Here is an 11,526-nt window from a genome sequence, read left to right as displayed (position 1 = left end):
AGTGTTAACTGAAGTGCAATTTCTATTAACATTTTGTATTGATTGGGTCATTGGCCACGAATTTATGTTTCCTTGAAACTGAATTTCACTTTATCCTCGAAAATTGATACCCTTGAAAATTAATGAAACCACAGTATATTTCTATTTTGGAAATAATATCAAAGTTCACTGCAAAAACACGATTTTTACCTGGGTAACAAAGATGTATGTAATCATCGATATATTCATGAATGCTTGAAAACATTTGTCACTTGGAAACAAACTTTAAATTAATCACTATTGAATAAATATAAAAATTTACAAGTACGATAACACACCCGCTTGTTGTCCTCCAAGTGACTTGATGTCAACCTCTGTAAGGCCTTCAGGATCTGGGGCAGGAATTCGCCATGTTCCACCAGTAAGTGACAGTGCCTGGCATTAACATCAGTAAAGTTCTGCAGTGTTATCATACAACTGTTCAGTGGATTCGATACTCCATCGATCAATTCATTTTTCTCATCATAATATCCTTTATTTAAACAGAACACAACTACATCACAGGCTGTTTTCACGCCGCTATATTGAACAAACATATCTCCAAGTTCTATTTCAAACTGATGGTAAATTTCTAAGCTTTCGTGATCTAAAGCAAAACTGTGTCTTTCCAGATCAAATGCTGCCTGGACAAAATCTTTATTAAAAAATCCCTCTTCATTAAAGTGTCCATTAATGTCCGAAAGAATATAAAGATTTTTTTTAAGAGATTGGAACGTGTTGGTTTTCATTTCCTCAATTTTGTTCTTTGTCATTAAGATACTTTTCTTCGACATGGACTCAGTCTCCTCTAAATCACTCTCTTCCAGTACCTGAACAGCTGTCATTTTGGTCGATGACATCTTAGAATGCTTTTCTAGAATATCTTTGTCAGATAAATATATATATATATATATATATATATATATATATATATATATATATATATATATATATATATATATATATATATATATATATATATATATATTACTTCCCTAAATGTTATATTCATTTTTTATAGGATTTAACAGAAAAGTGATCTGTATGTTATACTTACCCTTAATTTTAATACGATACATGACGAATGGTATAAATACCAATACAAATACACCAAGAAGTGTTATTATCCAGACCCAGTCATTTCTTTCATGTTTTGTTTTTTCTTGTGATTCTACTGCAGCTGTCGTTCTTGAACTAAATGTCACTTTGTACGTTGCTGTGGTTCTTTACGAAAGAAAAGTGTATTATCAAATATTCAGAAAAAGAATCTACAGAAAATGTAAGGGGAGAGAAAAAATACGTCAGGGATATCTTCTATAAATAATTGACAGCTCAAATTTTTTTTGATATAAAGAAAAACTGTTTACCTGACACAGGTTGGATCATCAAGAAAACATCCGTTGCCAATAGACACACAACTCCTATCTATAAGAAAGCAACACATTGCAAGGATGTTCAAGTATTTTACTTTCATGATACACTCTACATATGTTAAACAATTCAAATATGTATTAGAAATAATGTCAACGCCTTTAATCCGTTTCTATTAAAAAATAAATAGAGTATATTAAAACAGTCATTACCGTTGTATGGTATTTGTCGACTATCATCAAATGATGCATCATATTTAAATAAAAATATAGAAGAATATTGTGTTGTACATTTAAGTAATATGTGTCTTAATGGTCAAATTATTTGAATTTTATAATACAAAACTATTGGAGTATATAGGTGAACACAAATTCGAGGCGAAGATTTTTCGTAGGAAGACAAAAATTCAGGTTGAATTGAGAATTTTAAAATACTAATGGTTCTATATTACTGCTTGCAGAGAAAATGCAAAAAATCATTTAAAATAATAAAGAGGATATATCCGTCTGTGAACAACAAAATTATGTTTCAAAAGCATGCTTAAACGATCTATAAAAAATGGTGTTGCATTCCACCTTAAACACTTTATTGTATTGATTTTTAAAGATTTTTCTCTATATATTTCTTTGTAAAACTTTAATCCCCCACCCCATTGTGGCCCCACTCTACTCCCAGGGATCATGATTTGAACATATTTGACTCTACACTATCTGAGGATGATTCCACACACACATGTAAGTTAAACCTTTTCTGGTTGTGCTGTCACCAAACAAGAGTTCTGCCGCTTGTTTGTCTTTTGTTGTACGAGTTATCTAAATTTTTTGTATTTTTGAACTATTCAATGTTTTCGTTGTCAAACGTTTTACCCTGTTGATGTACACGAGGTGCTCCACCATCGTTTTTTTGATTTACGCCATCCTAGCCTGCTCAAGATGTAAGACTGATTTTATAACCTCATACATGTAGTTATGAATATCTCTGTTTCCTATATTGCTTTTTATGTTTTAATCAACTAGTTTTAATCAAACACGGTGTAATACTTTAATAGCTACTTTGGCGGCCAAATTTAAAATGTCCTATATATGTATACTTGGTATCAACAATTTGTTTTAAAAGTTTCTGGTTTATTAATAGATCTTGAATTTATTAAGTTTTCTGAATATGTATTTTCTCTCTATTTTTTTCTTTAAGATAGCTTACTAAAATATAAATGCATGTGACTGTATGTGTATTCTATAACATGGTTTTGTAATGTGCCTTTATTTGTGTTTTATTTTTTGATACAGCCTTTTACAATATGTTGGCACACGCGTTATCAATAAAGCTGAATATACACGATATCCTGGTTCACTTAGCTGTTTTTCTAATAGCACACTGGTCAAATGGTTTTTGAACAGAAGATTGTTATAAATTGTTCACTACTAAAGAAAGCTTCGACACAAGTTAAAACTTGTATATTCAACTAGTTTTTGAGAAGAAAATCGTTCTCTGTATATTCCCATGTAAAAGTTCAAACCCCATTGTTGCCCCACCTTACGCCTCGGGATCTTTATTGAAAAGAATATTGTTATAGATTGTTCTCTGTATATTCCTATGTAAAATTTAAATTCCCATTATGGTCCCTCCCAGTCTTGGGGCGAATTACATTGTAAAGTAATGCATTACATTACCATTACTTTATGAATTTGGGCATTAAATTACCATTACCATTACTTGATTTTCTTGAAGTAATGCATTACATTACCATTACATGAGTAAAGTAATGCATTACCATTACCATTACTTTTTTTTAAAAGTAAAGCTAATAAAGAGTTTTTGCAAATGTTTCAAATATACAACACTCTTTAACATATCTACAGCTTCATGCTCAATATCAGGTTCAAATTCAATGAATAAACAAGAGTCATTCTTTATTTGCTCAATATATAATCATATTGTGGCAATATGAACAACATATTACATAAGTAAAATGATATTTATAGACATTTGGCATGAAACAATATCAGATATGAAATAGAGACACAGGATAACATGCGTAACAAAAACCAATTTATGAAATAATGTTGCGGTTTTTAAAAGCTAAATATAGAAATATCCCCAGATTACACAAATCTTTATAATTTTGGACACTTAATTTTATTAATTTATAAACAGATGATTTTTCCCAGTTATATATCTTAATATTTTTTATTCATATTTCTTTTTACGGAGGACACTTGAAGACAAAAGATTGCTGTTGCACTTTATGATCGAAGTTTCAAAGGGTTCATCTTTTAAATGCATCCATCTTCCGGGCTATATACTAAATAAATGTTTTGCAGGAGCAGACAAAGCTTGGACTGGAAAATACTGTTTGACGATCTTTATCTTAGGATATATTAAGTGCAATAATAGATTAAATACATAAATCTTGTATTTTCTATCAGTCCAAACTAATGTACAGTGTAATTAATTTACAAGAGAGAGAGAGACAGAGAGAAAGAGAGAGAAAATAAGTAAGATTATTTTCAAATAGATTATAATATTGGATGTGATATTGATTTTCATCATGGATGGACAGTGCATTCATTTTGCTTTTAAAGGTGCATGTCTGTCTCCTATTCTATTGTGACTTAGGGAAGGGAGGGGGATTGGGTGTTTAGCACTTCTTATAACAATAGATTGTTTTGATACTTAGATTATCCTGGGGGCATAGTGTGTTGTTGACACATTTCTTATTGAAGTGCAAACTAATTGGAGTAAATTGTTTAAATGATTAAAAACTCTTAATAACAACACTCTTAAAAATGTTATGAAATTGTGCTGTTATCTTTAGTAATATAAACAATTCAAAAATGAATTTGAAAAAACCTTTTTTAATAAAACATGTACAATTAAAACATTTTTTTCTCAATAAGAATTATTTCTTTCTTCTTTAAAAATAAATATAATCAAATTCAATTTCAACTATTCATTTATTCATCACATTTTTTTTAGTGAACATGCATAAATATGCATAGTAATGCAAAGTAATGCCATATAATGCCAGCATTACACTAGATTTTGGAAAGTAATGCATTACATTATCATTACTTGTAATGCTAATTTTGAGGCATTACACATTACTAGCATTACTTTGAAAACATGTAATGCATTGCAATGCATTACCATTACATTTAGCATTACCCCAAGCCTGGTCCCACCATACCACCGGGAATCATGATTTAAAGAAACCTAAAACTACACTACCTGAAGATGATTCCACACAATTTACAGTTTGTCTGACCAATTGGTTTTAGAGAAGAAGGTTTTTCAAGATTTTTCTCTATAAATGCCTATGTAAAATTTTGACACCCTATTGAGCCCCTACCTTCCCCCAGGGGTCATGTTTTAAACAAACTTGAATCTAAACTACCTAATGAAACTTCGACACAGTTAAAGCTTGTTTGGTCAATTAGTTTTAGATTTTTGAAGATTGTTCTCTATATATTCCTGTGTAAATATTCAAAGCACGTTTATGGCCCTACCTTACTCCTAGGGATCATTATTGAAACAGGATAACATACAGTGACATAACTTAACAAATTTCAAGTCCAAAACAAAATCGGTCGAAATTACATCACCCTACCCTATATACTGTACATTCCTATTTAAACGCGAGGAATTAATATCAGCCTAAAATCGCGAGAAGCTTCCTTCGCGAATTTAAAAATCTCGCCATTATTTTCTGAGAGTTTAAAACTATAAGAAATAAGGAGAAAATTTCCGCATTCGCGATTTTTTTTTCTCGCGATTTGATACAAACCAGCGGGATCGCGGTACTAATTACTCGCATAATATAAGGAATTTACAGTAATCATAAGAGCCCTAAGCTAACACCATAACCCCTGACCCAGGGGCAATTAACTAGGTACTTCATAGTACTATGAACTATGTAGTTCGTCTGCTTAATATTCCTTAGCAAAAAATGCATTTTCGCGCTATAATCATTAGAACCCTACCATAACTCAAGAACCCCTGACACAAGGCCATGAAATTTTGGAAGATTTAGAGGCATTCTTGCTCATCATAACTATGAAACTAGTTCATAAGCTAAGTACCCAGGTGCAGAGGAGGAGATTTATAAAGAAATTATGCATTTTCACTATATAATCATTGAGCCCCACCCTAGCGCCAGAACCCCTTACCCTTAGACCATGAATTTCAGAATGTTGGTACGGAGCTCAATGCTTATTACAATTATGCCATCAGTTTTACTGCTTGATGTTCAGGAGTAAAGATTTTTTTAAATATTGCATTAATGTTGATGGCTTTAGCCCCAGCCCTCATACCCCCAGGGAACAGGGGCCTTGAAGTTCAAATTGTACTTCATTTCACCCATAGATGCTATATGTCAACTTTGGTTCCAGATAAGAAGCTTAAAATGTTCAAAATTTTATGAACGACAAGCGACGAACGACGACGGACAAAAACAGATCGCATAGATCACCTGAATGACTCAGAGGATCTTAAAACTTGAAACTACACTACCCGATTCCACATAAGTTCAATTTGTCTGGACATTTAGCTTTTGAGAATAATTTTTTTTTTTTAAATTCATATATTCTTTTGTAAAAATCCAAACTCCCATTGTAATTCGTCCCACCTTACCCACGGGTATCATTATTTGAAAATACTTGAATTTACTCTACCTGAGGATGATTCCACACAAGTTACAGCATGCCTAGCCAATTTTCAATTTATTATGTGTGGTTTGAATAGTGTCGAAATTTTAAGCGAACAATCTGATTACATCGTCTACTGTACACATTTTTATTAATTGTTCATCTTCGTTAGCCAAGGGTTTCTGATCCGCACCGCTTCTCACGAACCCTTGGTCTATCGTGCTATGAAAAGTCGGGATTTTTTTTCCTTAATTCTGATTGGGGTTTACTATCTATAAGTGGTCGACAAATAAAAAAGTGCATAACAAATCTCATATGACGTACATATTCAGGTGGCTTTTGACTCACATGAATCTAAAGTTCTGAAACCACTTCCACAAGTAGAAATAATAGGAGACGATTTTGATTGGACCAAAAGACCATCTGCAATGACGAAAACTAGGCAAGTTCAGAGTAATCATTGGTTTTTAATGCTTGGTGCACAAAGAAGGGTTTTAAATTGTGACCTTCCGGATAATTATCCCACGGCTGATATACTACATGTTAATGTACCCAACAGTCAATTTGTCCCTGATAGAGAACAGTGTGAAAGTTTAGAAAATGATATGGTTTTCCTTATTGTAAAGGCAGCTACAAAGTACATTCCAGCACTACAAGGTCTTTAGAAATGTGTAGTACTACCTGCAAATATTGATCATCCCTATGTTGAAGAATGTAGTAGGAAATCAAACTTCTCAATCTTAGACTTGTTCGATAAGAGCGAAAATAAATATGAAGACATAATTCCTTATCCTCGAACATATTCATGACAACTATATAAGCCACAGTTAAGGAGAAGATCCAAAAGTAATCAAAAAGAAGGTTTTGGAGGAGATGTACTTACAAATGAGCGTGCTTCCTCGGCCCAGTTGGTTATGTTGGACACTTCCAATGATTTTGATAGATTGAAAGGGGTGATTCATAGGCCTGAGGGATTTTACAGGATAATGAATTCACTTGTGGTATACTCGTAGAACAGAATAGAGTTTGAGTTGGCTTGTTCATTTCAGTTTCTATTTCAATTCAGGTAATTAATATTTTAGTGTTTATTATTATATATTATTGTTTATTGTGTTTAGTGTTTGTTTTAGTGTTTTCGAACGTGTTGAATAGCTTTGTTTAATTTTCATTGTGATCAGGTGGGCTTGAAAGTTAAAGACCTCAATCTTGTTTATTTAAAGTTGGGCCACGCCAATTAAATTTCTTGTTCGTCAGACTAAGAATCTGATGAAAAATAAGTATGGGTAGGTGATCTAATAAAATTATTTTTTTATAGGGTAATTCTTTAGGGAGAACATAAATAAATTTGACTGGACAATAATATTGTTTTTTTAACGATTTAAAGTACAAGGAATAGGGCAAAAAAAGATCAGAAAAAGATCAGAATTACCTGGATGTATGAATTTTATAATATTATTGGCAGAGTTTTGTTTAAATATGAGCTCGTTTGACGAGCAAGAAATTAAATTGGTGTGGCCTTATATATGTTAATACTAACATAATTTCATTTCCTTGTTTTACTAATTATTCAATTTATTGTTAATAATTCAGTATTGCTTCTGTTTTCATGTTATTTTTTATCAAAAAAATATTTCTTTGTAATGAAGTTGATGAAGTACTATACATGAGTTAATGATCATCTAGAAAAAATGATACCGATACACATATTTCTCACAAAACTTTAAAAACACTTTCAAACTAGAGGTACTGTGAGCAAGCTCACAATTGATACTCCCCGCTAAGAAAAATTTTATATATAAACATTTTAATTATTGGTATACTGAGCCGGAAAAATTTCCATACATTTTTTTTCCAAAAAAAAAAAATCATCGGGGCAGGCCATTTTCAGAGAGACGGGGATGAGAGTCTAAAAATAGTTTTATGTGGCCTGACACAGGCAGGCTTTGTGTCAAATTTTAGCATCTAATATTTCCATAAATACAAGATATGACACAGACATAATTTAGCATTTTCAAACAATGACCTTGAACTTTCTCAATTGACCTTAGGTCAAGGTCATGAAACACCCTTAGGTCATAAGCAATCTTTGTGTGAAGTAAAAACTTCCAATGTTTCCCCATAAGAAAGATATGGACCGGACACGAATGTTGCATTTTTTCTGCCAGTGACCTTGACCTTTCCCAAATAACCTTGGGTCAAGGTCATGACACACCCTTCAATCATAAGCAATCTTTGTGTGAAGTAAGAACATTTAATGCTTCTCTATAAGGAAGATATGGACCGGACACGAATTTTGTACTTTTTCTGCCAGTGACCTTGACCTTGCCCAAATGACCTAGGTTCAAGGTCATGACACACTCTTAGGTCATAAGCAATCTTTGTGTGAGGTAAAAACTTCCAATGTTTCTCCATAAGAAAGATATGGACCGGACACGATTGCACAGACAGACGGACGGACAGACTGACAGGGTGATTCCTATATACCCCCCCCCCACTTTTTTTGCGGGGGGTTTAATAACTGATGAACATTTACAAGTGCATGTTTTTATCAAAACAGTTTATCTCCTTTTAAGGAAATCTACAAAACCTTCTACAAGTGCCAGACAGCAAGAGATGCGGGATCTTTGTTCCAGCTGCGTTATCTTATCAACAGAAGAGATGTTCATGGTCATGACACAGTCACAGAGAGATTCGGGTATCGTTAATGCTAAAATCAAGGTCAAACCAATCTCTCTCTCTCTTTCTCTCTCTCTCTCTCTCTCTCTCTCTCTCTCTCTCTCTCTCTCTCTCTCTCTCTCTCTCTGTTTTCTCCAGTGAAAAAATGTTGATACTTACCTATTCGCTTTGCTAATACATATGGACATGCATGTGTGAATGGATACTTTGTGAATATGACAGTTACCAGTTAGCAAATTAATGTACTATTATAATCTTTGTGTTTTCATGATTCATCTTATTTGGTTGCATTTGCTTACGATTTTTTTCCAGCACCTGCAATCATGATTAGTTGTAGCTGTAGAATATCAACTTGTGGCAGCATTAATCAACTTGTATGTTGAATAAGCCTCAATTTTTTAACTGGGCACCCTTTGTATTTGTTGAGGATGTTTTAGATGGGTATATATGCAGTGCATTTATGGATTACTTTGGAATGGAAAAATTGGAGTCCGACCCTATAAGCATCCCCCTCTCTTATCAACATGAAAAAATGAAGACAAACTTAGGTGGCTTCAATTCATTGGAAGACACATTCTGGAAGTCTACATCAAGAAAGGTCTAAACTATAACCACGGATCACATACATTTAAGCATAATAAATAGAACCGAGTGAAAAACTACACGCTTAATGATCGGTGGATCATGCTCATAATATGCAAATTAATTTTCATTATACTTTATAAACTTTCACCGTTATAGTTATTCTGTCTTTGTACCTGGTAAATTTACTTTGATTAATACATGTATAAAATGAGCAAATCTGCAGTTTAAAATAAAAATGAATTGAAAGTTGAGGTAGAGAAATTGCGACAATTTAGAAATAATAATAACACTGTCATTAAAATGTCATACGTTACTTAACTAGTATTTCATAATAGAAAATGGGTTTTTTTTGCCTTACAGGATATGTTATCTAAAGGGAATATATTTTATTTTTTTTATATGTACTGGTTTTTTTTAGAAACTAATGAAATGGAAGAAATGGACAACCAAAGTTCCCAACTACAGGCGTGCTACAATGCAGCAGAGGGGGTGTACACGTGTGAATGTAGCAAAGTGTACAAAACTCTGGGCCATTTTAAGAGGCATTTACAAAGTATCCACAACTGGACTTTTCCCCAGGAAGGCGAAACTGCCACTCGTACCAAGGACGGTGTTGCAGAAGCCAGAACATTATTCCTGATATGTTCATTGATTCTTCGTGACACGTATGATGCCTATCAAATGGCAGACGGCAATCGAATACTAGTATTCCGCAACGCAAAGTTTGAAATGCTACTTGCAGATGCATTCCATCACACAAAATATAGATTGTGGCTTTGGACATTTCTTGCTTACGAAAATGCACTACTTTCCCCCCGTCAAGCCTTCGAGTACAAATGGAATTGTTGTTCTAACACAAATGGGAGAATTGGTAGAAATGTGCCAAATGATTTACTTATGGAGATGAATGTTAATGCTATAAAGCAGAAGTTACGGTCTCAAGGTGCTAATGTGACATATGACAGTGCTAGAGTTATTGCAATTTCAAGCCAAGTACAAGATGACATTAAACAAAACATCATCAGACAATGTGAATCCCATTTTGGAACTGCAAAACCACCCGTCAGTAAAGTGATGGACATCTCTATAATCATACAAGAAGCAGAAAAGGGGCAGCTCATGAAAACAATATTAGGTAATGTTTGCAAACTTTGTAGATCCATTACAAAGAGCTGTTCCTAAAATGTCCACAAATGGATAAGTGCACAAAAACAAAGAGCTAAATTCGAACTTATTTGAAACTTTGTAAGGCGTGCAAATCAATATCTACTCTAGCTCTTTTATAACATATTAATTTACCAGATTGACAAATTATTTTGTACACTTTTATATAAAAGCTAGGTCATTGTGAATTACACGCATCATGGATTATATTACAGGGGTATACGTTGAGCACTTTCAAGTGTTCCTAAAGATCTCAGGCCCCAGTATCATGAACCACTTAAAGCCTTAAGTCAGAATTTGTACTCATTGTCTTAATTGTTACCGACACCTTACTAGATTCTGGTAATACATGTATTTCATTTAGCAATATCAAGTGATTAATTTAAAACTGTATGGATCACTGATTATATAACAAGCAGAGTTTAAATCCACTTCCTGAATTAAAAAAAATCTAACAACTGAAGTAATTTATTTCTTTAGTTTGCAATTATACCTTTAACATTGCTAATGCAATACAGCTGTACTTCGGTTTCTCGAAATAGGATATCTTTGGCACCAAAGAAAGAAATTTTAAATTGATTTAGAAGTCCCACCTCTTTTTCATTGAAGAATTTTACGCTTAATATTTTGATCCCTCAAATATCTTAGAAATTTCCTCTTTCAATATTACAAAGTATGACTATTACATTAATAATGAGTAGAAGGAAATGAAAATGACTTTTAAATAGTATTTGATGTCTTTAATTCGGGAATAAACAAATGCTATTTTTGTTCTTTTATATGATTGAAAAAAGCACATTTGGTAAAACATAGGTTTCGGATTTAAATGAACAAAGTTAAGTTTCAAAATTATATAACATTTACAATTGTTCTTTATCAATCGAAATCATTACTGTCATCAAAGCCATACATATCAATGTCTCCGAACACATCACTTAATATAGTGCATACCTTCTCTGAAAATTCATATGACCAAAATGTGCATAGTAGCCAAAATCATATGGAGAAAAAAGCTTGTCAGATTTTGCCACAATATCTTCAATCACAACGTCTGTTAGGCCATGCATCA

General features: G+C 32.8%; 2 protein-coding genes across 7 annotated transcripts in view; both read right to left on the bottom strand.

Moving 5' to 3' along the window:
* LOC105340102 (uncharacterized) overlaps window positions 1-11,526 on the bottom strand; it is a 285,888-nt gene that overhangs the window by 51,803 nt on the left and 222,559 nt on the right. The gene's annotated exons all lie outside the window — the stretch shown is intronic.
* The window catches only part of LOC136271239 (uncharacterized), a 41,730-nt gene continuing 30,256 nt past the window's right edge, over window positions 53-11,526 (bottom strand). The window contains exons 4-6 of one of the 2 annotated variants that reach the window (XM_066070810.1): window positions 1,386-1,443; window positions 1,076-1,242; window positions 53-892 (exon numbers count right to left, since the gene is read on the bottom strand). In XM_066070810.1, the coding sequence (XP_065926882.1) occupies window positions 270-892; window positions 1,076-1,242; window positions 1,386-1,443 (848 nt within the window). In that variant the 3' untranslated portion in view covers window positions 53-269. The remainder of the gene's footprint in view (window positions 893-1,075; window positions 1,243-1,385; window positions 1,444-11,526) is intronic. The other variant, XM_066070811.1, reaches the window with a different exon arrangement.

Source organism: Magallana gigas, chromosome 9 (assembly GCF_963853765.1).
Source record: "Magallana gigas chromosome 9, xbMagGiga1.1, whole genome shotgun sequence".
NCBI lineage: Eukaryota > Metazoa > Mollusca > Bivalvia > Ostreida > Ostreidae > Magallana > Magallana gigas.
Note: the sequence above shows the minus strand (reverse complement) of the source record. Positions and strands in the feature narration are given on the sequence as shown.